Genomic DNA, 27,520 nt, shown 5'->3' with positions numbered 1-27,520 from the left:
CTAGTATCTAACTAGTTAACCTTTAACAATTTATGCTGATGTCAGACTGAGCATGAGTACTGATTAATGCCCCCCCCCAAATATTTTTATAAGGGGGGAGTTAAGTCACAGCAGCCATTTTTGTTTTATGCAGAAATCCTTCATGCCCCCCAACACACACACACACACACACACACACACACACACTCCCTCTCTCTCAATACACAAGGAAAATGTATTAATCTGTGCACTAATCAGTTATGAAAAAAGGGAGAAATTAGTGGGTTTCTGAGTAGAAGCTTGGAGATGAGATGTAACAGAGAGAAGGGGGGTGTATGAAAAATGAAATATTAAGCCAGCCATTTTGTTTTAAAAGGGGATTTTACCCCCCTCTCTCTTTCTTTATAGAGGGGGGTGGCGGTGCTGGAGGGGGGGTTGTTTTAAAAATAATTTCAAGGCGGCCATCTTAGTGCCTCAGCTCTGAGAAATATTTCTGAGCGCCCCCCTCAGAATTTAAATATATTTAAAGCAACCGAGGGGGGTAGAGAGAAGTCGAAAACTTTTATATACATATATATAATTTTTTTTTTTTTTAAAAACGATCTCCCTTTCTTGTTCTCTTGGGAGCAAAGAGAGAAGGGGGAAAAAAGTCCTTAAATTTTTCCAAGAACATTTTTGGGGGTGGTGCGGCCCCCCTCCTCAGACGCCGGCCCCGGGGGTGGGTGTTCTGGAGGGGGGTGGCCCGGGGGCTTGGGGGGCTGGGGAGGCGGTGAGGAGGAGGAGGAGGACGCCGCCGCCGAAGAGGAGGAGGAGGAGGAGGAGGTGGTGGTGGTAGCGGTGGGGGAGGCGGGCGGGCGGTGGGTGGGGGGGTGGTGGGGGGGCCAGAGCCACAGGATGGCTTCCCCTCTGAGGGACGAGGAGGAGGAGGAGGAGGAGATGGTGGTGTCGGAGGAAGGGAAGAGGAGGAAGAAGAGGGCGACGAGGAGGAGGAGGAGGTGGAGGCGGCCGACGAGGACGATGAGGAGGAGGACGAAGAGGGAGTACTCGGGCGCGGGCCGGGCCACGACCGGGGCCGCGACCGCCACAGCCCCCCCAGCTGCCACCTCTTCCGCCGCCGCCGCGCCGCGCTGCCGCCGCCGCCGCGCCCCCGCCGCCAGGTAAGCGTCCGCCCGACTCCCCGGGCCCGAGCGGAGCCGCCGGGCCGGGCACCTTCGGTGCGGCCGAGCCGAGGCGAGCCCGGGCCCCTGGCCGGTCCAGACGGGCCCCGCGTCCGGGCGGCGACGGCGGCGGCGGCGGCGGCTGCGGCCTTGGGGCCAGGCCTCCTCCCCTCCCCGCGGCACCCCTCCCCCGCCGCTACCGCGGTCGCCGCGCCACCGCCGCCGCCGCCGCGCACCGCGCCGCCGCCCGGGCTGGAGAGCGCTGGGAGCGAGCTTGCGCGCGCGGACCGGGCCACTTGGTCGCGGCTTTCGGGGGAGGAGATTTTTTTTTTTTTTTTTTTTTTTTTACCCTCGGCGGGGAGGGGTAGGCAGGAAACGGCCGCGGCGAAGCCAGGGCCCCCTCCCAGGCCGAGCGAGGGACCGCCGAGACCCCGGCGACCGGACGGCGGCGTGGGGGGAGGGGCGCGTGGGGGAGGGGCGGCCGCGTGAGCGCCCCTCGGGCTCGGCCCCTGTGGGGTCGCGCTGAAGCCGAGCGGGGTTCCGTGTGTGGAGCCGACGGCCGCCCGGCGCCCTCCGCTCCGCTCGGGACCTGGGCAGGCAGAGGTGGGAACGGTGGCCCGCGGGCCGGCCCCTCCACCTGCAGGGACTTTGGTGCCCGCCAACTCGGGGGCGTGCGGTGGCACGCGGGGGAGGGGGGCGTGTGAGTGTTTGCAGCGGCTGATGACTAGGGGCAGGTGGCGGTGACCACACTCCACGCAGACCACTTCCTGGAGTGAGACTTGGACCTGCCCTCCGCTACCCCCAGCTGCTGGCGGTGGAGATCTCGGGTCACTTCAGACTAGGGGGAGACAGGAGAGTGTCTGGGGAGCCAGATGCCCCCGGCCCCACCCTCGCCATCTCTGCCCCGGGCTCTTTTGTGTCAAGTGCAGCCCCCTCCCCCCCCTCGTGACCCCGTCAGTCTGGGGTGGCCGAACTGCCCAGCTGTGACTCTCACGTGGCTGCCATTCACTGTCACTCTTTTGATGAAGCCACCCACCCACACACACACCCTGACCACGTTGGGGGGCGTGAACTGCCCACCCAGCCGCTCTGAGCTTGACCGTCACTCAGCACCCTTCTCCGAGATGACAATTCCAGCTGTGCTGGTGACAGACCCTGTCCAGCGGCCCCGACCACCCTCCCGCTGGAGCGATTTCTGCCTCCTTTAGGATAGGTGTCCGCAACCTCCACACCCACCCCCAAGTCTCTGGCGGCAGAGCAGCACAAACGCACCAAACTTCAAAACGTTATTCGTAAGACTATCATATTGACCCACAGTGGGACTTTATGTCGCACATGTTGAGACAGCCTTTGGAGAGGGGGTACATGTGTTTAATGCTTTCCTGGATAAAACCCAGTTTTCCTGCTGGGCTTACCCCGCAAAGGGGGAAAGTTTAGAAAAAAGTTATTCCACCGAGCCCGCAGAATTCTCTTGGAGGTGTGTGTGTGTGTGTGTGTGTGTGTTTGGGGGGGGTGATAAAAGATCCTGGGGAGAGGGCTTCCCGCAGGGCTGCCTGCGGCGAGGTGTGAAAACGAGGGGAGAGAGGCTCCTCAGGTGAGTGAGGGGATCGTAACTCTCGCCTAACTGTTCTGAACTCGGGGTCTGGTTTTGATCCCAGGAGCTGAGTGCCTGCTGAGAGGAGAAGGAGCGAGTCTAAGGTCGACATGGGTCTTTGTGTGGAGCCCTCCCTCCCCCTTCTTTGCTTTCTGAATCCTTGAGAAGCGTCAAATGCTTTTAAATTTTTATATTTGAAATAAAATCTTAACCTCCCTCGTCTCCCTGGGCAAGTTCATCCACCTTCCAGCCCTCCAAGTCAAATAAGTGACCCAGATACACCCCCTCAGATGACTTTCTGAGGTAAAACTTTCGAAAAATATTTTTAGCGTACTCATTATCCGTCTACCTAAGTGTGGGGAAAACAAGTCTCCTCTCAAGAGCTCTGTTCAGGCTGCCCGCCCTCGTCTCTTTCTGGAATATGAATTTGTACTCGTGAGAGCCTTCCATTGTTTTTCAGAGCGACTGCTCTGATTCTCACCATTTTGTTTTACATTCTTACCCAAGACCAATTTTTATCCCTTCCCCCCTCGCTCCAGTCTCCTTACATTGTTAAACGTTTAAAATAATAGCATTCGTGTTGGTGGGGGAAGGGAGCAGGAAGCTAAAGAAAAACCTCATTTCTTCTCCCTCCCCCTTCTGGCAAGTCTAGAGAAATAATATAACATAATATATAGATGTGATTCCTTGGGGGGTGGGGATGGGGGTGGGGAAATGATTGTGGGTGGTGCGGAAAATTCTGGTAGTTTCTTTGCAAAAGGTCTGAAAATACAAACCCACCTCCTGCATTCAGTACGCATGTGCGGCAAACCTATTATGGAGGTTCGTTGTGGGGGAGGGAGGGGAATTTGAGAAAAAAATAAATATAAGTGTGAGAGATTGATGGCGAGATTAGGAGAGAGGGGCGGGAGGAAGGCTGTCGCCCAGGCTCCTCCCACAGGCCCTCCTGCCAGACTCCTCCCTCGCCCTCCCCACCTTCCCGAGATCTGAGCCGGGATGTGGGAGAGTCTGGGCTCGCCGCCAGCATTGAGAGGCTGCTGAGACAGAGGTTGGGGCTTAGATTTGCTTTATTACCCTCCCTTGCCTCTCCTCGCCATTCTTCCCCTCTGCTGGCCACCGACGTCGGCCCAAAATCGAGAACCTCCTGCTGGGCTGGGTGGGAAGTGGAGTTCACAGGCTTTCTCGCCCCACACACCCATGGTGACCCTGGCGGGCCACTTCCCTGATCCTTAGCCAGTTGGCGTAGCCTGGCCTGCCCTTGCCACTTGCCCCGCGGTCTTCGTTTCCATGTTCGTGTTAACCCAAGTCCCTAGAGTTAAGGGGAGCCAGCTGCTGGGCATGACGTCTGACTTCCTATTAGAGCCCTGGATCATTTTTCACACACGGCCTCTGGGCAGGCAGCCTCTTTGCATGCCCACTCCCCATCTTAGAGTGTCTTTTGCTCAGAGGGACACAGGATTGTGGAGGTAGAAAAGGTAGCGTCAGATCGGAAAACCAGGCCTGGGGTGTTAATTGTGGCTAATTTTTCCTTGGCTGTTGAGGAAAGGAGGATTGTGTGTCCTAGAGCAAGAGGCTGAGCCAAGCCTTGGCTTTCCCCTCTGGCTGCAGCTGCCTCTACTTGGACAAGACAGGTCTGGCTGGTTAGTCTAGTGATTGGTGGGGGTGGTAGGTGAGCCAGGGCCCCATTCCTGTGTGGCATCAGTCTGTGTGGCATAAGAGCTTACTTGGCAGGAAAATAGCTCTGGTCCCCAAGCTTCAGCAGACTGGCAGGGGTCAGGGAGAATGGGGGGGCATATCAGGGAAGAACCTGTCCTGAGCCCTCTGACAGAGCCTTCTGGGGAGAGAGCCAGGGACATAGCTGTGCTAAAGCAGGTACAGGCATGCCTGTGTGTGTGTGTGTGTGTGTGTGTGTGTGTGTGTGTGTGTGTGTGTGTATGAATTTGAGACTGACTGCATATGTCACATGTGTCTGTGATTATATCCTGTTTGTGTCCCTGTTATGTGTGTGTGTGTGTGTGTGTGTGTGTGTGTGTGTGTGTGTATGAGTCAGCTTGTCTGGGAAAAATACAGAGGTGAAAGGTAAGGCTATGGGATAAAGGGTACAGTCTCTGGGAATAGATTTAGAGGCAGACTCCAGTCCTCTGGGAGAAGGACTGTTTAGGGAATTGCACAGGCTTCCTTTTGCTGAGTTAGGATGTGAAGGGGGCAGACACCGGTCCTGTGGGCAAGAGGGTAGAATGACTAGTTGGGAATTTCTTTTGCTCCAGTGCTGTGTTGCAGTGATTATCCAAGAAAATGTAAATAGAGGCCTCCCTCTTGGCAAAAAGGATGTCAGAGCCCCAGGGTGTTAGTGTGAGAACCCGGGTGTCCACCTTTGGCTCTCCCTTCTCAGCATCTGGCTTAGGGAGCTGCCAGCTTGTGTCTCCCTACTCCAAGTGCTGGGGTCAGGCCAGGCCAGCAGCTGGGCATGGCTTCCCCGGTTCCTGGGCAAGTTGCCAGCTGGCAAAGTGAGGGGGAAGGCAGGAGGAGCCCTGGCGAGGGCTGAAAGGACCTGCCACAGTCTGAGCCGGTGGCCTAGAGTCTGGTCCCTTGTTAGTAGGAGGGGAGAAAAGGGAGTGGCTTGGCTGCTCTTCCTTTCTGACCCTTGACCTCCCATTCAGAATCAGAGGATCCCAGAGTACTAGAAACACTGGGTTTGCATCCGTTAATGGGCAGTGAAATTTAGAGGAATTAATGCCTGGGTTCCTAGAGAGTGTGACTGAGTCCGGAAGAAAGGGGACAATGAAGAACCTCAGGGGTTGGGGTGCTCCAAGTTTAGGTTTTCTGGTGCTTTCTCTCCAAAGATAAAGATGATATCCGACTGTTGCCTTCAGCATTGGGTGTGAAGAAGAGAAAGCGAGGACCCAAAAAGCAGAAGGAAAACAAGCCAGGAAAGCCCCGGAAACGCAAGAAGCTTGTGAGTACCAAAGGTCCCGAATGCAAGGCTCAGGGGTCCACTTCCCAGAGACTACATCCTTAGAGGTGCTACTAAAGTCAAGAGGCTCCGCTCCCCCCTTCTTGTATCTCATCTGCATCTCTTGGACCTGGAACCCTAACCTCACTTTCTCCAAGCTGGTAAAGAGTCCAGATGTCACTGTAATTTACCCTATTATCTGAGAGAAACAGTTGAGAGTGCACTGGCTTGCTGAGGGTGTAGCTCCGTGGTAGAGAGCTTGCCTCACATGTTTGAGCCCCAGGTTTAGTTCCCAATACAGAAGGAAAAAGAAAACCACAGTTTTGGAAGAAGGCTGCATGGATTCAGAGCCTAGAAGTCCTCTATCTTCCTGGGCAGTATAGTTAGTTCCCTGTGCCTCAATTTCTTCTGCAAAAAAAGTGAATAAATATAGATCAATTACTGTTTCATAGGATAGTTGTAAAGATGGAAAGAGATAAAATATGTTTCGTGCTAAGAACAGTTCTTGGCACTTGGTAAGAATGAATAAATGTTATTTTTATTTCTCTCCCTTAGGACAGTGAAGAGGAATTTGGCTCAGAGCGAGATGAGTACCGGGAGAAGTCAGAGAGTGGAGGCAGCGAGTATGGAACTGGACCAGGTCGGAAGCGGAGAAGGAAGCACCGAGAAAAAAAAGAGAAAAAGACAAAGAGGAGGAAAAGGGGAGAAGGAGATGGGGGGCAAAAGGTGAGTTAGACTTAGGAAGTAAGAATGCACATCAGAGGTGGGCATGGGGTGGGGGAACGCTGCCAGAGCTGGGATTCATAAAGCATGGGAGCAGGAAATGAGTGGACACTGAGTGAGGAGGCATTGAAGGGTGCCTGGGAGAGGAGCCAGAGAGCCCCACCTTACGATGCTGTCCCCCACTCAGCAGGTGGAACAGAAGTCGTCAGCTGCCCTGCTTCTGACCTGGGGCTTGGAGGATGTGGAACATGTGTTCTCCGAGGAGGACTATCACACACTTACCAACTATAAAGCCTTCAGTCAGTTCATGAGGTACGGTGGAACCGGGAATCCTTTCAGGCAAATATCTAATATTGCGGTGTGGGCTGGGCCTCTCTGGAATGTGTTTAAAATCTAAGGAAATGCTTCTCTAAGAAATTCATGGCATGTGCACACAAAATTTTGTGCACACATAATTTCAACCTACTCTTGGTTTGGGATCAGTCAATCCCAACTAAGAGTCCATCTTTCCCTAAGGTTGCGGGGCAGAGGTCATGAGTCTCATACTACATTAGAGAACTTTCCAGAACTAGAAGATAGGAAAGGAAGGGTTGTGTCTTCTTTTGCTCCGGCAGTTCCGCTTTCCTCTCTGTAACTGGACTAGACCTGGGTGACATTGTTGTCCGAGAGTTTTCATTTCAAGTCTTGACAACCCTTTCTTAAGTCCTGGTAACAACACATCATGCATTCATAGCAGTGGGACTTGAGTATGGAGGCTCATTCTGAGGTTTACACAGCAGTTTCATGCCCTGGCTTCATCTTGGGCAAGCTACTTCATTTCTTTGGTGCTAAGTTTCCTTGTTTGTAAATTATAAATAATTCATACTTTGTAGGAGCCTGTGTGTATTTGGTGGGAAATTTAATGCATAGCCCAGTACCGTTGGTACCTAGACTCAAGGAACGCTAACTGGTAGCTGTCCTTAGTAGTGTCTTAGACTTATACCTCTGCTAAAGACAGTATGTTTGTGCACACTGAGGGTCACAGGTGTCCTCATAGGAGCTTTGCACACACACTGTAGAGGAAAATGCAATGTCTGTCTCTTTCAGACTGTCCCAAGGGAAACTTTCTTCAGGTTCAGTGGAATTCAATAAAATACAGAGATAACAAAGCAAGAGTGTCATTGTGAGGATGATGCTCAACAGGATATATTTCCCTTCTATCTTCTTTTTGCTTAAGTTATTACTTAAATTAATATTTTCCTTAATAGGAATATTTCCCCCACCCAGGATAGTTTGCATAGACTTAATTGATACAGGGAAATGGCAGTATTCCCAGACCATCTGTGAAAGGTCTGAGTTTTCTGCTTCTGTATTTTCAGGCCCCTAATTGCTAAGAAGAATCCTAAGATCCCGATGTCAAAGATGATGACCATCCTGGGGGCCAAGTGGAGAGAGTTCAGCGCCAATAACCCCTTCAAAGGGTCAGCAGCTGCTGTGGCGGCAGCAGCAGCAGCAGCAGCAGCAGCTGTAGCGGAGCAGGTGTCAGCTGCTGTCTCCCCAGCCACCCCCATAGCACCATCTGGACCCCCCCCTGCCCTTCCACCACCCCCTGCTCCTGAAATCCAGCCCCCACCTATCAGAAGAGCCAAAACCAAAGAGGGCAAAGGTAGGAACCCTCTTCTTCCAACCTCCGTTTCCCTGCTTTGCAAACTGCATGGCTTCATGACTCTGTAACTCTTGCCTTCCCAGCCTTGATTGCTGGGGGAAAAATGCTTCCCATGGAGGGGGAGTGAGTAAAGCCATAGCCCGTGCTGCAGGCCAGAGTTCCCTGTGACTCATGTTCTTCCAGGTTGTGTCATGGCCTATGGATTTTCTCCCTTCCTCCCTATTCTCATTCAGGTCCAGGCCACAAGAGGCGGAATAAGAGCCCCCGAGTGCCTGATGGACGCAAGAAACTTCGAGGAAAGAAGATGGCACCACTCAAAATCAAGCTGGGGCTGCTGAGTGGAAAGAGGAAGAAGGCAGGCTCGGTGAGTGGCTCTTCCCTGTGTGCTAAACATCTGGCTGTCAAGGGCTGAAACCCATAGATAGTCCATGAGGGAAGCTGGGCGGGGAACGTAGAGCCTAGGTATGGAGCAGGGTGGTGGGTAGAGTCAGGTATGCCTCACTGATGGCAATGGGGCTATGGGCAGTATGTCCTTCAGGGTGACGAGGGCCCCGATCCAGAAGCTGAGGAGTCAGACCTGGACAGTGGTAGCATCCATAGTGCCTCAGGCCGGCCTGATGGCCCTGTCCGTGCCAAGAAACTGAAGCGAGGCCGGCCAGGAAGGAAAAAGAAGAAGGGTAAGGCTGCCATGTGTGAGCCTCTGTCTGCCCTCTTCTTCCTTTGCTGTCTTTCTTACTTGAGATTTTGACTTCTCTGTTCAACCCTTCCCTCTGTCTTCCCTGAACCCCCTTCTTTCTTTTTCTGTGCCCTTTGCCTTGGCTGGGGTATATGACAGTCCTGGGCTGTCCTGCAGTGGCCGGGGAGGAGGAGGTTGATGGCTACGAGACGGATCACCAGGATTACTGTGAGGTGTGCCAGCAGGGTGGGGAAATTATTCTGTGCGACACCTGCCCTCGTGCCTACCACCTCGTCTGCCTTGACCCTGAGCTTGACCGGGCTCCTGAGGGCAAATGGAGCTGCCCCCACTGTGTGAGTACCTGGTGCCCTTGGGGTCCCACCTATCTCTCTTCTTCTTGCCTTCTCTTATGGTCTCCTGGGCTTCTGGGCAGTAGCTACACAAGATTCCTGAACCTTAGTTGGGTCCTTTCACTGAGCCCGTTGTCCCCAGAGTCAGTGTCTTTGGGAAATGGGGATACCCTGTTTAGTAGGTCCCATGAGAGTTCTGTGCACTGCTGGGGCTCAGTCATCTTGGCTTTGCCTCAATTTTCCAGTCTCTCCTTATCTTCTTCTCTCTCTCTTTCTGCTCTTGGCCCCCAGGAGAAGGAAGGGGTACAGTGGGAGGCCAAGGAAGAAGAGGAAGAGTATGAGGAGGAGGGGGAGGAAGGCGAGAAGGAGGAAGAGGATGATCACATGGAGTATTGCCGAGTGTGCAAGGATGGTGGGGAGCTCCTTTGCTGTGATGCTTGCATCTCCTCCTACCACATCCACTGTCTGAACCCCCCACTGCCTGACATCCCCAACGGTGAATGGCTGTGCCCACGATGCACAGTAAGTGGACCCCGGCCTCACAGCACTCACCATCCAGCCCCAGCTCTCACCCGTTCTGGGGCCCAAAGGCCCAGCTCTTCCTTTCTTAATCCCCACCCTTTGTTGTATCTTTGTCCTACCTAACAAGGGATCTCTTTGCCTCTTTCCTTCCTCTTTCCCTTATGTATCCATCCTGAAGTGTCCTGTGCTAAAGGGCCGTGTTCAGAAGATCTTGCATTGGCGATGGGGGGAACCACCTGTGGCAGTGCCAGCACCCCAACAGGCAGACGGGAATCCAGATGTCCCACCCCCTCGTCCTCTTCAAGGCAGATCAGAGAGAGAGTTCTTTGTCAAGTGGGTGGGACTGTCCTACTGGCACTGCTCCTGGGCCAAGGAGCTTCAGGTACAAAGGCTGTTGCTTTTCCTACCCGCTAGGACCCTGCTCTCAGTCACTTGCTCTCTCCTGCCTCTGTTCTCTGGGCATCTGTCTCCTTTTCCCCCTCATTCTAGGCCTCAGGCCTCACATTCTTCCTACTTCAGTTTCTACCTGTGGTTCTCACTTCATTTCTGTTAGTTTTCTCTTACCCCCGTCTACCTTTTTATTCTTTATCTATCTCCACTGTCTTAACCACCTCTCGTCTTGCCTCTTACACTCCTTAACTGCTCTCCCAGGCCGGGTCTTCTAACTCTGTCCTATCAGTTTTGTTTATTTTTCACTGTTGTTTTTATTATTATTATTATTTGGTTTTTTATTCACTCACTTTGCTTTCTTTGTTTTTGTTTTTTTTTTTTTTTTTTTTTTCGAGAAAGGGTTTCTCTGTGTAGCTTTGGAGCCTGTCCTGGCACTCGCTCTGGAGACCAGGATGGCCTCAAACTCACATAGGTCGGTCTGCCTCTGCCTCCTGAGTACTGGGACTAAAGGCGTGCGCCACCACTGCCCGGCCTATCCACTCACTTTCAAAGATCCCTTCTCTACAACTCACAGGGCTAGCCTCTTCTTTGCTGCCCTTTGTCTCTTTGGATTTGAATGCTATCTCTTCTCTCTCCCTCTCTACTCTGTCAGCTGGAAATCTTCCACTTGGTAATGTATCGTAACTACCAACGGAAAAATGACATGGATGAGCCCCCACCCCTGGACTATGGCTCTGGTGAGGATGATGGGAAAAGTGACAAGCGCAAGGTGAAGGACCCTCACTATGCTGAGATGGAGGAGAAGTACTACCGTTTTGGTATCAAGCCAGAGTGGATGACTGTCCACCGTATCATCAATCACAGGTGAGTCGTTGGTCCGTGGAAAGGCCCCTCTGGACTATGACACTGCTCTTACTGTGGCTATGGCCCTGCATAAATCAAATGATCAGCTGAGGTTTGGCACCTGTTTCTGCAGTTCCAGTGCTTCTGGCCTTGCTCTTCTGGGGGACTTGAGAAACCCGGAGGAAAGCACGGCACAGCCCAGGGTTCTTCATTTGTTTCTGGTAGCATAGGGATGGGGATGGGACATGAAAACAAACTGAGAAACAGGTTATCCAGATGAGTGTTTTCAGTATAGCTTTTACCACTGCCTAGCGCTAACTCAGTTACACCGAAGTGTGAGTGGTGAGATGGGGTATTTATCGGTTCACTTGCTGCTCAGCCTAGTGCCTCTATCCATGCTGAGTGTCGTATCCTGTCTGGGTAAGCGAGTGATACTGTGGGCTCTCAGGGGTGTTGTGTGATGCTTGACTTTTCCATACCATCTCGAAAAGGCTAAGGTAGCAGATGCTGTGTTTGTTGACGCTTTATTTATCAGGACTTCATGCATTGTGTGATCCATTCTATTTTTCCCTCTTGCTTCTCTTCTTGGCCTTCTGCTCAACAGTATGGACAAAAAGGGGAATTACCACTATCTTGTGAAATGGAAGGACTTGCCTTATGACCAGTCTACATGGGAGGAGGATGAAATGAACATCCCTGAATATGAAGACCATAAGCAAAGCTACTGGCGACATCGGTGAGGGACCCAGCACATAGCACATGAAAACTAAGCTGAGGATGCGGTTTCACACAGACCCAGGCTGGGGCTGGGGCAGCCTGGATTCTGCTTTGATTGCTTTGGTAGGGGTAGTTTAAGGCGGAGCAATAAGGTCTGGCCGGCCTGGAAAGATGGCCCAGCAGCTAAGAGCTCTTGCAGAGGATTTGAGTTCAGCACCCACATCTGGAGGCTCACAAACTTCTATAACTCCAGATCCAGGGGAGTCAGACACTTTCTCGCTTCTGAGGGCGCGCCCCCCCCCCATGCCCACACATCACACATACATAATAAATAAATATAAAATAAAAATAAACTGAATCTAAACAAACAAGAAGAGGAAATGAGATATGGATTGAGAAATGAGTAAGAGGTCACCTTGAAGAGAAGGATCGACTCTCAAGGTGTAATCCCAGGAGTGAGGATAGAAGGCTTGGAGAGGGCGGCAAGATGGTGCAGTGGGTAAAGGTACTTGTCACTATGCCTGACATCTGAGTCTCATCCCCTAGGAGCCATATGGTGGAATGAGAGAAGCAATTCCCACAAGTTGTCCTCTGACCTCTGCATGTGTGCCATGGCATACACACACACACACACACACACACACACACACACACACACACACACACACAGAGTGTACACATAATTAGATTTTTATTTCAACTGTTTTGGAGGGGGAAAATGAGAGAATCTGAGGAAATGTTTTAGGCAGAGGGAGGAGGTCTGGAATAGACTTAGAGAAGTGGGAGGGCCCCTGAGGACCAGGCCTTGCTCAGGCACCCACTCTTTCCTCAGTGAGCTAATTATGGGAGAGGACCCTGCACAGCCTCGAAAGTATAAGAAGAAGAAGAAGGAGTTACAGGGAGATGGGCCTCCCAGTTCACCTACTAATGATGTAAGTTCTCTTTTTCTCCACTGCAGCCTCGGGACTGAGTTCTCTGAAGTTGTCACAACCCTGAGCAGTTCAGTCCTGGCCTCTTCAGGAGGCTGGGATTTGTCATAGGAGCTGGGGTGCTTCCAGGAGTCGTAGCCTGGTTCTTTCTGACCTAGTCCTTCCTAGTGTGCTGCTGGGTTTGATTTAGGGGCCAAGGGGAGAAGACAGAAGACTAGAACTCAACTCAGGCCATAGCTGAGGAAATTATAATCCAACTTGATACCAGTGCTAGGACAGGGCAGCAGAACTCTCAGCTGTTCCCTTGATCCTTGCGATGTCTTCATTCTACAGCCTACAGTGAAATATGAGACTCAGCCTCGGTTTATCACAGCCACAGGAGGCACCCTGCACATGTATCAGCTGGAAGGGCTGAACTGGCTGCGCTTCTCATGGGCCCAAGGCACTGACACAATTCTGGCTGATGAGATGGGCCTGGGCAAGACCATCCAAACCATCGTCTTTCTCTACTCACTTTATAAGGAGGTGTGTGGTGGATTCTAGGCCCCTGAGGGTGTGAGTCCTAGCCCAGACTCGGGTGGAGGATAGAAGCTATAGCAGACAGCAGGGCAGACTGGTGTGTGGTGCTTGAGTCAGGACTAACGGCATTCCACCTTTGACTCCCAGGGCCACACAAAAGGACCCTTCCTGGTGAGTGCTCCACTCTCTACCATCATCAACTGGGAACGGGAGTTCCAAATGTGGGCACCCAAGTTCTATGTGGTCACATACACGGGTGACAAGGACAGCCGGGCTATTATTCGAGAGAATGAGTTCTCCTTTGAGGACAATGCCATAAAAGGCGGGAAGAAAGCTTTTAAGATGAAGGTGAGTCTTGGTCTCCTGCTTCAAGATCCTTGGATCTGCCATTTCTTTGTCCCAGCCAGGAATTCCTCTCCTTCTCTTTGTGCCTCTGAACTCCATCATAGATTCTCCTGGAAGCATGCATGAGTCTGTCAGTCCTGGGCATGGGGTAGCTTCCTGAGGGAAGCACAGGACATGGTTTTGATAAAGGGCAGAGGCTAGGGGGGTAGGCAGGCATGTGTTAAGTGGCAGCTGAATGGGTAATGGTTACATTGGCAGAGAGAGGCTCAAGTGAAGTTCCATGTTCTCCTGACATCATATGAGCTGATCACCATCGATCAGGCAGCGCTTGGCTCCATCCGCTGGGCTTGTCTTGTGGTGGATGAAGCTCATCGCCTCAAGAACAACCAGTCCAAGGTGAGTGAGGCTCCAGCCAAGGCTGTGGACTCCATTGTCTTGATCCTTAAAACAAATCCTTTGGGGGAGTTGTAGCCTGGAAGGAAGGTTCCTGAACTATCTTGGGCAAGGACTGTGCTGGAAGAGGGGATGGAGCTAGGGATTCGGGGCCTCTGATCCTGAGGGAAATGGGAATTCAGGAGCTGGCAGTAGGGAAATGTCTCTGAGGTGAGACAGCCACTTGCCACTGATAACCCTTCTCCTGCCTGTCCTTGTCTCACGCTCTAGTTTTTCAGGGTCCTCAATGGCTACAAGATAGATCATAAGTTGTTGCTGACGGGGACCCCACTGCAGAATAACCTGGAGGAGCTCTTCCACCTTCTGAACTTCCTTACTCCAGAGAGGTTTAAGTAAGTGGCGGGGAGGAAAGACAGCACCAAGAATTCTAGGAGAAGATTCCTCTGAGGTAGGAAATAGAGCCTGAGATCAGAGGCAGGGAACTGTCACCTCGTCTGTTTTCTTCTCTTTGTGTCTGCTAGCAACTTGGAGGGCTTCCTGGAAGAGTTTGCTGACATATCCAAAGAGGACCAGATTAAGAAACTTCATGATTTGCTGGGGCCACACATGCTGCGGAGACTCAAGGCAGATGTCTTTAAGAACATGCCGGCCAAGACAGAGCTCATTGTCCGAGTGGAGCTAAGCCCCATGCAGAAGTGAGACTTGGGGCAGGGTGTCTCTACTGGGGAGTGGGATTTGCTAATAGTAGCTTTCCAATAATTGGGACTAAGTGTCATGTTAGAAGTAGTTGCTGATGAGTGTTGGTGGCGCACGCCCTTAATCCCAGCACTCGGGAGGCAGAGGCAGGTGGATCTCTGTAAGTTTGAGACCAGCCTGGTCTCCAGAGCGAGTTCCAGGATAATCAGGGCTACACAGAGAAATCATGTTTCAAAAAAAAAAAAAAAAGAAAAAGAAAAAGAAAGAAATTAAAAATAAGTGTTTCTTTCTTATTATCCCTTGTACATCCCTACCCTGGTCTTTAGGAAATACTACAAATACATCCTAACTCGAAATTTTGAGGCCTTGAATTCTCGAGGCGGTGGGAACCAAGTGTCACTGCTCAACATCATGATGGACCTTAAGAAGTGCTGTAACCACCCGTACCTCTTCCCTGTGGCTGCTATGGTAGGAACAGAGCAGGGAGGCTCCGTGTTGAGTGGAGGGGTGGAGCTGGGTTTCAGGGCCCAGGTTCTGACCTGGGAAGGGTAGGAACTGAAAAGTACAGGAGCTGTATTACCCTTTTGGCTTTCTCCGCACAGTAGGAGTAAGGAGTATGCTCTTTTCTCCCCGCCCCCCTTTACAGGAGTCTCCCAAACTCCCCAGTGGGGCTTATGAGGGTGGGGCACTGATTAAGTCATCAGGGAAGCTCATGCTGCTGCAGAAGATGCTTCGAAAGCTGAAAGAACAAGGACACAGAGTGCTCATCTTCTCACAGGTGACCCATCCCCTGCTCTCTCCTTATCTGTGCTCTGTTTCCTTGCACCAGCCAGACTTTAATTTCTGTCCTCATTCCTGCAGCTGCTTTAGTATGAAAGACTGAGACCCTGCTCCTAAGCATGTCTTGACTCAGGCAGGCAAGGAGCGCATGCCAATAATCCCTGAAGTTGGAGAGACCCTGCATTCGGATAACAGAAAGAGGGCAAGGGGCTAGAGATGGTGCAGTGGTAGAGCCCTTGCCTAGCTTGCATGAGGCTGTGATTAGATCCCTACCACTGGAAAACCAATGAAATAAAAGTGAAGACCTGGGCTGGGTGTGGTGGTACACGCACACCTTTAACTCAGCCCGGTCCACATAACCGGCTCCAGGCGGTAAAGACACAGCAAGTCCCTGTCTTTAAAAACAAAGCAAGGCTTGGCATGCCTGGCTCATCCTGGATCTGATCCCTGTTCCTAAGGCTAGTGTGGTTGATGGCCTTGTGAATGAATAGCAGGTAGGGAGTTCCGACCCTTTAGGATCCTGATGAAAGGTACCCTCCTCTACTTCCGAGAAAGCCGCTACCAGTTTTATGAGATTTTCAAAGTATTTATAGGTTTCTCAGAAACTGCTTCACGTGTCTCAGAGTACCTGTGCCTTATAAGAAAAGGTCTTAAATCAAGAGTTTCAAAGAGCAGTAAGGTCTGGGGAGATGGAGTGAGTGTCTCTGAGAACATGAGAGGGTGGGTGTGTTTCAGTGTAAGGTTTGGGGATTTGTTGTAGTCAAGTGTTACTTTGGGGAACTAGGCCCAAGCTACTGTCGTGGCCTTCTGGACTCCTACTGTCCCTTGTTTTAGATGACCAAAATGTTAGACCTTCTGGAGGACTTCCTAGACTACGAAGGCTACAAGTATGAACGCATCGATGGCGGTATCACTGGTGCCCTTAGGCAGGAGGCCATTGATCGGTTTAATGGTGAGGATGAAATACCCTGGTCCTTATGGCTATGGAAGTCTGACAAACTTCTGCTATGTCCTTAGGATGGGTGGTGGTGAGGGGTTGTTGGAAACTTAGACTTTTGAGTTAGGATGTAGTGATTTACAGTCAAGAACATCTAGCAGCCAGTGAGAAACTTGGCCTCCTCATTCCTACCTTCTAGCTCCTGGTGCCCAACAGTTCTGCTTCCTTCTGTCCACCCGAGCTGGGGGCCTGGGCATCAACTTGGCCACTGCTGACACTGTCATCATCTTCGATTCTGATTGGAACCCCCATAATGACATCCAGGTGGGAACTTGCCTTTTGAATCCCGGGTAACATTTGGCAAGTTGACATGGGTTCATGGAGAAGGTTGTCCTGTTCAGGTGTGCGTCTTAGGAGAGAGGAGAAGGCCTTTCCCTACCAGCCTCCTTTTCTGACTGTGTGTCAGCTTTGCTATGCCACTCCCCTGGCTGACCATTCTCTCTGCCCCTGTAGGCCTTCAGCAGAGCCCATCGAATTGGCCAGGCCAACAAAGTGATGATTTACCGGTTTGTGACCAGAGCGTCTGTGGAAGAACGAATCACACAGGTGGCTAAGAGAAAGATGATGCTGACCCATCTGGTGGTGAGGCCTGGCCTGGGCTCCAAGGCCGGCTCCATGTCTAAGCAGGAGCTGGATGACATCCTCAAATTTGGCACCGAGGAGCTTTTCAAGGATGAAAATGAGGGTGAGAACTTTCTACAGCTCCCTAAAGGTAGTTCCTGTTCTTTATTCTGAAAAACAAAACAAAACAAAAAACCCTACTTCTTCTCTCAGCCTGTGAAGGAAAACCACCTTCTTTCTAGTAGTCCTCAGAAGGGTTGGCCACCTAAGGAAACAAAGCAAAGAACCCCTGACATGAGCTCCTGGGGAGCAGTTGTTCTCTCCAGGACTCAGTGAGGAGGAAGTGGAGTATCCCACCCGTCCTGCCTAAACTGCCTGAGCTTCTGGCTAGTGCTTCAAGTCCTTTCTGTTCCTCGTCTCTGCCAGGGGAGAATAAGGAGGAGGACAGCAGTGTGATCCACTATGACAATGAAGCCATTGCTCGACTGCTGGACCGAAACCAGGATGACACCGAGGATACTGACGTGCAGAACATGAATGAATATCTCAGCTCCTTCAAGGTGGCACAGTATGTTGTGCGTGAAGAAGACAAGGTGAGAGGCTTTGGGACCACACCCTGTCTGTCCAAGGCCATCTCTGAAGGGCAGTGCCCTTCACTAAATTTTGAAATTTTATTCTATTCTCTTACTATGGCCCCCAGCAAAAAGCAACAGTGGGCCGCAAGCAATTTCTCATTCTGATACATGAGACTGGACTTTGGAGAGAGACATAGGCACAGAAAGTTCTAGTAGTCACAGAACTACTAGAGTCTGTGGGAGGAAGTAAGGGGAAGTGGAGGAGAGATTTAGAGAAGGGGCCAGCACATTGCAAGGAGGAGGTGATAGGAAAAATATATAGTGTCTAGAAACTGTATGCTGACCTGAAGACAGGTTAGGAAGTATCAGCAGGATTTGGCCTATGCAGGGGAGAGGGATTTTAATGCAGCCAAAGGACTAGTGAGAGGGAGGCTGCCAGCCTTCCCTCTGCTGCCTTTCAGATTGAGGAGATTGAGCGAGAGATCATCAAGCAGGAGGAGAATGTCGATCCCGACTACTGGGAGAAGCTGCTGAGGCACCACTATGAACAGCAGCAAGAAGACCTTGCCCGAAACCTAGGCAAGGGCAAGCGGGTCCGAAAGCAGGTTAACTACAACGATGCCGCTCAGGAGGATCAGGGTGAGGACTGCCCCTGACAAGAGATGGGAAGGGAAAATGTGATGGAGAGAGCTTTGGAGGTCAAGGCTATGGAGCAGGCAAGAGGCCAAGTGATGGGGAAGGGCCAAAAGGAACTTTTCTAAGGCCAGATGGATTTGTGGGGATTTAACTCTCCAGGGACTACAGAGGGAGCCTGTGAACACCTTGGGACCCACTGTTTAGAGTAGCTTTGACAGGAGTCAGAATGGTAAAGCAGGAGGTACCTACAGACTAAAGATGGCTGTGGATGTATGACTAAAGGATATGTGACCCAGCATCACTAGCAGGACCAAGGCCCAGGTGGAGGTGGAGAAATGTCCAAGAGGAAGAATCCAAGGGGAAAGGGTTCCAATATGGTTACCACTGACCATTGAGCCCTCTTTGTCTTCACAGATAACCAGTCAGAATACTCGGTGGGTTCGGAGGAGGAGGACGAGGACTTTGATGAGCGTCCTGAAGGTGGTCTCTTGTCTTGACTTCCTGTCTCAGCCCTTTCTGTTTCATTTCCTAGCTTTATTTAAGCCCACTATTTTTTTTTCTTTTTTTGGTCACATTTGGAACATATAGCCATGTGTCAGATGCTCTCAGGTCAAAAAAGGTACTTAGGTGTGGTGATACACACCTGCAGGCCCAGCTACTTGTCCTGGAGTTGCTTAAGTCCAGGAACTGGAGGCCTGGGCAACACAGACCTCATCTAAAAGTACAAATACACGTATGCTAAAACTAAACAGGAAGATTATGTTAGTTTACTTTCCCATGAGTAACATTGTCTGTCAGATATTTGTTATTAATTTTTACTTTATTTTATTTTTCTGGTTTTTCAAGACAGGGTTTCTTTGTGTAACAGCTCTGGCTGTTCTGGAACTCACTTTGTAGGCCAGACTGGCCTGGAACTCACAGAGATCTGCCTGCCTCTGCCTCCCGAGTGCTGGGATTAAAGGCGTGCGCCACCACCCAGCCCTTGCATCAGCCCCCCACAAAAATAGTGGGCTTATTATTAATTTTTAAATGTGACTTCTTTTGGCCTTACTAGGTAGTATTGCTGACAACATACTTGGAAGAAAGTTAGAGGCCATCATAGCACAGGCTAGCTCTGAGTTTTATATGTTATGGGATGGGTGCAGAAGAAGACTGAAGGCTTAGAGGAGGTGGAGACTCTACTAACCAGTGTCATCCTTACCTTTAGGGCGTCGACAGTCAAAGAGGCAGCTCCGAAATGAAAAGGACAAGCCGCTGCCTCCACTGCTGGCTCGAGTTGGGGGGAACATTGAGGTGAACTTTGGCCCAGGCCCCTTGCATGATCTCTAAGGAGCACCAGCAGTAGAAAGGTCTGCAGACTCCTAATTATTCATGGGCCTGCCTCTTCCCCCACCTTCAGGTTTTGGGATTCAATACCAGACAGCGGAAGGCCTTCCTTAATGCTGTGATGCGCTGGGGCATGCCACCGCAGGATGCTTTCACCACACAGTGGCTAGTGCGCGACCTGAGGGGCAAGACTGAGAAAGAGTTCAAGTGAGTGGGAATGATTCGGGGGTGAATTGACTAGGGGCTCAGAGCTTTGGGGATTACTTTCTTCCTCTGGGCTACCATATGATGTGACCTTACTCAGCTGATCACCACCTCCCTAGCTTACGACACGTCCAGGCTCTGTTTCCTGGGATGTGGGCTCAGCCTACCCCACATCCCCTCAGCAGAGCCTAGAATAAAGGGGCCAGGCCTCCTCCCTCATGGGAGGGGTGTTTGAGGAAGGAGCCTCTCCCAGGCTAGCCTGGCCTCACATTTACTTGGCCATGATAACTTGGCAGGAGGAGCTGGTGAACAGGATGAAAAACTGACTGATGGGGCCCAGGAACAAAGTGCCAAGTCCCAAGAGCAGCAGTGGGAGAGCTGATGGGAAGATGAGTGAATGAGTTAGGGTGTGGGGGGCTGATGGGAAGGTCAGTGAATGAGTTAGGGTGTGGGGGGCTTATGCAAGTGAGTCTTGGAAGCACCTGGGGAGTTGAAGTTCACTAGGTCAGTGATCTCTGCATCTTCCTTGTTGCTTGAACCCCTCCCCCCTAAGACATTGCAATCCTCCTTCTACCCATGCTTTTCAGGGCCTATGTGTCTCTGTTCATGCGCCATCTATGTGAACCTGGGGCAGATGGTTCTGAAACCTTTGCTGATGGGGTCCCTCGGGAGGGGCTGAGTCGCCAGCAGGTGTTGACCCGCATTGGAGTCATGTCTCTCGTCAAGAAGAAGGTATTAGTGTTTCCTCACTCAAGCATCTGGCCAGCTGCTTGGTCTCTGTCCTTCCTCTGTCTTTGATCTCTTACTTCTATATCTGGCTGGTATAATACAGAGGAGACTAGGGCTTCCTAAGCCCCCAGTGCCAAGAACTGACCCTTGTCCCTGCAAACCACCTTCCCTAGGTGCAAGAATTTGAGCATATCAATGGACGCTGGTCAATGCCGGAGCTAATGCCTGACCCCAGTGCTGACTCCAAGCGCTCTTCCAGGGCTTCCTCTCCAACCAAAACATCTCCCACCACTCCTGAGGCTTCTACTACCAACAGTCCTTGCACCTCTAAACCTGGTAACTGGGAGTCAGGACGATGGGGGAACAAGGGCAGTAGATGTCAGGGTAGAAAACCTCTGCTCCCTCCCTCCAATTAGGCTGTTTGTGTGATTATAATGAGATACATGAATTTGGACAACTTTATATAGGAAATAGGTTTATTTGAGCTCATGGTTTTGGAGGTTCAAGGTCAACAGCTACATCTGGTGATGACCTTCTTACTTGTAGAACCTTGAGGTCACACGGTATATCACATGGTGAAATGCAAGCATGTTGTATGTCCTTCCCTCTCCCTCTTAAGAGCCACCAGGATTCAGTTGGAGGGGGCTTTACCCCTGACCTTATCTAATCCTGATTATCAACTCCAAACCCCACTGTAAATACTGTTCGTAGATTCAGTTTCTACCATTTATTACCTCACACTGGGCATTAAATTTCAACACATGAACCTTTGGAGAACACTTAAGCCATATCCAAACCATAGCATTCTGCTTTCACCCACAGCTACTCCTGCTCCAAGTGAGAAAGGAGACAGCGTAAGGACACCTCTTGAGAAGGATGACACTGAAAACCCAGAAGAGAAGCCAGAGAAGAATAGCAAAATGGGGGAAAGGATGGAGACAGAGGTGTGTGATCCCTGGATCTCTCTGAGGAGTCGTAGTGGGAGGTCTGGAGGGGTCTTGGTGACCAGGTACCTAGGAACTCTTTAGCTCATCTAGACTCTACTGTCCTCCACCAGGTTGATTCTCCCAGCCCAGCCCCATCACTTGGAGAACGACTAGAACCACGGAAGATTCTGTTAGAGGATGAAGCACCAGGGGTGCCTGGAGAGGTGGAGTCTGAACCTGGGTACCGAGGAGACAGAGAGAAGTCTGGTGGGTGATTATCCTAGTGCTGAAGGGGATTTGAATTTTGGAGTTCTGTCTCCTGGAGTTGGAATGAGTAACATCCTCCCTTCCTCACTCTATCCACAGCCTCAGAGCCAACACCAGGAGAAAGGGGGGAGGAGAAACCGTTGGATGTACAGGAACACAGGGAGAGACCGGATGGGGAAACAGGGGATTTGGGCAAGAGAGGTAATGGATGGAAGGACTGGACATCTGAGTCCCTGAGGGAACCAGGGGCGGTAGAATCTGGGGGAACTAAATGCCTGGGTCTTGTGGGGGTAGTTGTTGGAAGAGCCAGCATGGTTTATGTATTAAGTAGTCCTGGGACCTAGAGGAAGGCTGCCCCGAGGTGTGAGCTTTGCCCTGTTTGGCCTAGCAGAGGATGTAAAAGCAGAGCGGGAGCTTCGACTTGGGCCTCCTCGAGATGAGCCACGGTCCAATGGGCGCCGTGAGGAAAAGGTGGAGAAGCCGAGGTTCATGTTCAATATTGCCGATGGTGGTTTCACAGGTGCGAGTTGTCGTCTGTTACCTGCTCATCACTGTCCATTCTGGGCTTTCTCATTGTACCCTAGGCCACCTGCTACATTTCATTCCAAGTACTTTCAGTGAGATAGTGCATGTTGACAATGAGCCTTCCCACTCTAATACAATTTTTTTGTCTTAATCTTAATGTGAGCCTGTTCATAATTAACTTACCTCCTAACATAACATAATGTTTTCCTATTTTTTCATTTTTTAAAGATTTTTTTAAAGATTTATTTTTTATTTTATGTATACAAGTGCTGTATTGACTTTATGCCAGATGAGGGCATCAAATCCCATTACAGATGGTTGTGAGCCACCATGTGGTTGCTGGGAATTGAACTCAGCACCTCTGGAAGAGCAGCCAGTGTTCTTAACCTCTGAGCCATTTCTCCAGCCCCACATTTTCCCACTTTTTTAAATTTAATTTTTTCTTTTCCCTCCTTTCTTTCTTTCTTTCTTTCTTTCTTTCTTTCTTTCTTTCGTTTTTCAAGACAGGGTTTCTCTGTGGCTTTTGGAGCCTGTCCTGGAACTTGCTCTTGTAGACCAGGCTGGCTTCAAACTCACAGAGATCCTCCTGCCTCTGAAATTTAATTTTTTCATGTTTATTTTATGTCTGAGTGTTTGCCTGCATGTATGTATGTGCACCACATGTATGTAGTACCCTCAGAGGTCAGAACAGGGTGCTGGATCCCCTGTAACTGGAGTTACAGATGGTTTGAGTTACCATGTGGGTGCTGGGAATTGAACTCTGGTCCTCTGGATGAGCAACAAGTGCTCTTAACCGCTGAGCTGCCTCTCTCACCCTACTCACAGTTCTTAAGGGGCCTTTAGTACTCTGCCATCCCTCAGCTTTCCATCTGTGCATGACTGTTGGAGGCATTTGGTCACAAACCTCTGATGCTTCTGCTCGTCTCTTCACAGAGCTGCACACGCTGTGGCAGAACGAAGAAAGGGCAGCCATTTCCTCGGGGAAACTCAATGAGATCTGGCACCGAAGACATGATTATTGGCTTCTGGCTGGGATCGTCCTGTATCTTTTGTGTATATATGCAAGATTAAGAAAGTTCTCTCAGCTAGGAGCAGAGGTGTCCCAGTCATGTTTCTGTTGCTGTGATAAACACCATGACCAAAAGCAACTTGAGGAAAAGTTTATTTCATCTTACAACTTGTAATGCATCTTCCAGGGAAGTCAGACCAGGAATTCAAGGCAGGAACCTGAGGCAGGAACTGATGCAGAGACCATTGAGGAGTGATTACTGGCTTGCTCTTCATGGCTTGGGTTTGCTCAGCCTGCTTTCTTACAGCATCCAGAGCCACCAGTCCAGGGGTGGCACCACCTACAATGAGCAGGGTCCTCCCACATCAATCATTAATTAAGAAAATGCCCTATAGGTTTGCCTACCTTATTTAGGCATTTTCTCAACTGAGGTTCAGATAACTCTAACATGTGTGAGGTTGAGAAAAACAGGACAGAGGGGAACTACAGGTCGAAGAAGGGTCCACACTTAGGGCAGGAAGGCTTGTGCCACATTCTGGGGAAATCTGGCCAATAAGAAGCAATGTTCACAGTCAAGTCCATTCAGTTAAATTCCTTGATAGTTCCCTTTTCTCCACTGGCAGTCATGGCTATGCCCGGTGGCAAGACATCCAGAACGATGCTCAGTTTGCCATTATCAACGAACCATTCAAAACTGAAGCCAATAAGGGGAACTTCCTGGAGATGAAAAATAAATTCCTGGCCCGGAGGTTCAAGGTGGGGATGAAAAAGGAAAGAAGTAGGGTGAAGCAAGCCTTGGGTCAGAAGTTGTCTAGCGGGAATGTTAACTTCTTGAAAGTTGTGTCTAAGACCCCAGTGTACTCTTGTGGTGGAAACTGTGTACTGCATCGGGGTTGATGTTGGGGTCACATACTGAGGAACTGGAGTTTCCTGGGTCAAGACAGGAAACTCCCTAGTGCTGTGTCCTCTGCTCACCTGTGTGTTCACCTCTGTCCTGTGCCCTTAGCTCCTGGAGCAGGCGCTGGTGATCGAGGAGCAGCTGCGGCGGGCGGCCTACCTGAACCTGTCACAGGAGCCGGCGCACCCCGCCATGGCCCTCCACGCCCGCTTTGCCGAGGCCGAGTGCCTAGCCGAGAGCCACCAGCACCTCTCCAAGGAGTCGCTGGCAGGGAACAAGCCAGCCAACGCCGTCCTGCACAAGGGTAAGGGCCGCGGTGGCCCCGCGCGGGGGAGGGCCCACAACGCTGCGTAAGTCTTCACCCCGCACCCTTCAAAATCTTCCCACACCCCTTGCCCCCTTACCCCCTGCCCTCTGAACTAATCCCCTCTGACCTCTAGCCCCACCTCTGACCCAGCTGGCATCCCAAATGAATTCTTCTCCCTACCTGACAGGGAGGAGTAGGGTACCAGTCACCTCATTCAGTGGGACCTCATCCCTGGGAGTGTGACCACATGGCTGTACCTGCCACGATCCTGATGGTTTTAGTTTGTGTGTGTACATCACAAATGTCCTTAGCTTTGATCCCACAGATCACTTTCTTAGTACCTCATTCACCCTATGAAGTGAAAACTCCTGCCCACCCACCCTTGACCATACCCCATAAAACTTTCCTTTGACCCTCAACCCCTTCTCCCTTACCCTTCTACCTTGACAATTATAGGTTAAGTCCCAGAGCCATTTTAACACCTCACAGAACCTGGTGTAATGACTGACTCCTGCCTGCCTTAGGTCCTTTTAAGTAATGCTGACCCTTTAACCGCCCCCCCCCCCATTATGTATTAAAACGGATTCCTTAAGCCATACTACCCCTGTCCGCCTATTTCCTCCCCACCATCCCCAACCCCTAAGCCTCCCTTTCCAGTACGGGATGTTCTGACAACCCCCGACCCCATGTCTTCCAATGTCTTTCCCCTACCTTTTTTCCATATTCTTTTTTCTTCTTTATTTCCATCTGTCCTATGTGTTATCTGGCCTGACACTTTCCTCCTCTGAATCACTCTTTTTCTGTGTAATCTCTGTCATTTTTGTCACTTGGTCTGTGGTCCTTTGATGTCTGTGTCCTCTCCTTCTAACTGTACTTGTCCATCTGACTGTCACTTTTTCTGGCTCCATCTCTCTTTCCATCTTTCTCTTGCCTTTCTTTCTCTGTGGCCCGGGCCCCAGTTCTGAACCAGCTGGAGGAGTTGCTGAGCGACATGAAGGCGGATGTGACCCGCCTGCCAGCCACGCTGTCCCGAATACCCCCCATCGCAGCCCGCCTTCAGATGTCAGAGCGCAGCATCCTCAGCCGGCTGGCCAGCAAGGGCACAGAGCCTCACCCCACACCGGTAACCCTCCCTCTTTTCCCCTAACTTGTTTCCCTCTACAGTGCCCCCTACACACACACACACACACACACACACACACACACACACACACCCCCGTCGGAATCCTACAAATAGTGGAGAAACAGCCTGCTACAACAGTCTTCACCTTGAGTCTCCCTGCTTCTGTCATAACCTGTAGTAATTTTGGAGCATGACTGGAGCATGTGGACTAACTAACCTCAGCTTGCCCTCTGTTCCAGGCCTTTCCCCCGGGTCCTTACGCCACACCACCGGGATACGGGGCAGCCTTCAGCGCCGCACCCGTAGGGGCCCTGGCCGCCGCAGGCGCCAATTACAGTCAGATGCCTGCAGGGTCCTTCATCACAGGTCAGATGGCGGTTCTGACTCCTGCTTCTCCCTCACTTTTGCCAAACTTCATCCCTGCTTGACTCCCTTGCCCTGCTTTAAACCCATCTCTTCCTTGTAAGTGTCCACTGTTTGAGGGAAGAGTTGCTCTGGACTTGTTATATCCATTCCTGTGTGTCCCTTCCATCCCCTTGACAAAACTCCAGTAGTCAGGAGGTTGAGGCAGGATTCCTGAGAGTCCTCAGGCCAGCCTGGGCGGTGGGAGATGCTGCCACACATCCAGGTGTGGAGACACACACATTTAATCCCAGAACTTTGGGGGGGGTGCAGAAGCAGGTGGGTATCTGTGAGTTTGAGTTCCAGGACAGTGAGGACTATGTAGAGAGACCATTTCTCAAAAAAACAAGAAACCCAAAGCCTCAGCCGTTATGTGACTTTATATCTACCACTTGAAACTTCCTCTACTTGATTTCTTCACGGAGAAGTGAATGTGAATTCAAAAAGGCTAGAGAGTCAGACCCTGTCACACCGTGGCACAAGGAGGCTGAGGAGGAGGAGTTCTCCCAGCCCCTCTACCTTTATAAGAAAAATCAAAGTGGCAGCAAGGATAGGCTGTCATCGGGGAGTGGTATTTGGGGTGTAGGGACTGACCTTTCCTTACCTGTCTCCCAAAACAGCCACCACCAACGGCCCTCCAGTGCTGGTGAAGAAAGAGAAGGAAATGATGGGGGCGTTGGTGTCAGACGGGCTGGATCGGAAGGAACCCCGAGCAGGGGAGGTGATTTGTATAGACGACTGACTGGATCTCAGGCCTGCCCTTCACCTAGGCCCCGACCCCGGAGCCGACCCACATCTCAGGCCTTGGGGCCTGCTGCCAACCCTCCACCTTCCCCACCCCTTGGGCCACCACTGGGCTAGGAGCCCTTTTGCCCCTCTATAACTTCTCCCTCAAGAAGGACCCCTATCTCTCTCCGCCTCCACACACCTTTCCCACCAAACCTTGAAGACTGTGCTGGTGTGAAGAGGTCTGGGTGGGAGATGGTTAGCAGGGTCTTCCAAGTACCCTTATTCCTCACCACCAAATACACGGCTTCCCACTAAATGATTGTCAGGACGGAAGAGGTGGAGCCCTCAGTCCTTCCCTGCAGTATCACCTCCGCCTCCTGCAAAAGTGGGGGTTACCCTTGCCTGGCCTTTAGGAACTTTTGTGAGGAGAAGAGCAACAAAAAGCAGGAGAACTGCATCACAGAGGGATGAAAATAGCATCGGGATTAAAAAGGGGAGAGGAGGGGTGGCGGCTTGTCACCTTCCCCGCCTCTTCCGGATGGAGGGTGCAGCAGCTACAAGAGAGGGAGTTGATTGCTGTTGCGCCTCACCTCCTGTGTACCAGCATCTTGTATTAGGAACATTTCTCCTCCCTGGGGACCAAGGACCACCCCTACAAAGAGTTAACGGTTGGGTGATACTCCCTCAAGCCAAAGAGGAGCTCCCCGACCTGTTCTAGGAAACCTAGAAAGGGTGGGAGAGAATACAGAGGGCCAGACTTGGGGGCAGATCTCCACTCTGGGGCTCAGGTTTCTGGGGGACTTAAATCCTCCCTCCTCAAGGCCTGGATACAGACTAAATTTGAGTAAGTCATGCCAGGGGCCTAGTCAGGAGACTACCTTGCCTGTGGGACCAGAGCAACATAGTGGATAACAGGCTAGGGAGATATGGGCACATTCCCCCTCCACGGAGGGGCTGGGGAGGGGCAGTTTGCATGGGAACCCCCACTTCCTCCTTGCTGCCCCTTTCCCAGGCTTGGCTCCCACTCCTGGTCTGTCCCAATCCCCTCTTCTGTATCAGGTTATCGGTTGTACATATAAATTATACTTTCCTTTC

At 51.2% G+C, this 27,520-nt stretch overlaps 1 protein-coding gene and 1 non-coding gene across 2 annotated transcripts; both read left to right on the top strand.

The window, feature by feature from the left end:
- The first annotated feature begins 873 nt into the window (after positions 1–873).
- Positions 874–27,520, top strand: Chd3 (chromodomain helicase DNA binding protein 3). The gene is given in 43 exon segments (XM_035447829.1): positions 874–931; positions 934–1,122; positions 2,066–2,081; positions 2,350–2,378; positions 5,574–5,686; positions 6,239–6,409; positions 6,594–6,718; positions 7,765–8,051; positions 8,285–8,415; positions 8,578–8,728; positions 8,887–9,080; positions 9,369–9,599; positions 9,778–9,981; positions 10,642–10,853; positions 11,437–11,568; positions 12,382–12,481; positions 12,812–13,003; positions 13,145–13,345; positions 13,601–13,738; positions 14,006–14,127; positions 14,257–14,430; positions 14,758–14,899; positions 15,078–15,209; positions 16,046–16,163; positions 16,348–16,472; positions 16,662–16,893; positions 17,196–17,362; positions 17,806–17,983; positions 18,395–18,460; positions 19,188–19,273; positions 19,380–19,513; positions 20,098–20,242; positions 20,413–20,575; positions 21,062–21,183; positions 21,297–21,432; positions 21,532–21,633; positions 21,824–21,952; positions 22,891–22,999; positions 23,590–23,722; positions 23,973–24,168; positions 25,131–25,294; positions 25,534–25,660; positions 26,317–27,520. Coding segments are annotated over 43 exon segments (6,198 nt in total). The 3' UTR covers positions 26,439–27,520.
- Positions 19,644–19,783, top strand: LOC113832627. Its single transcript, XR_003487365.1, has one exon.

Source organism: Cricetulus griseus, chromosome 7 (assembly GCF_003668045.3).
Source record: "Cricetulus griseus strain 17A/GY chromosome 7, alternate assembly CriGri-PICRH-1.0, whole genome shotgun sequence".
NCBI classification, from domain to species: Eukaryota; Metazoa; Chordata; class Mammalia; order Rodentia; family Cricetidae; genus Cricetulus; species Cricetulus griseus.
The sequence above is the reverse complement of the archived record's forward strand: the minus strand, read 5'-3'. Positions and strand labels throughout refer to the sequence as shown.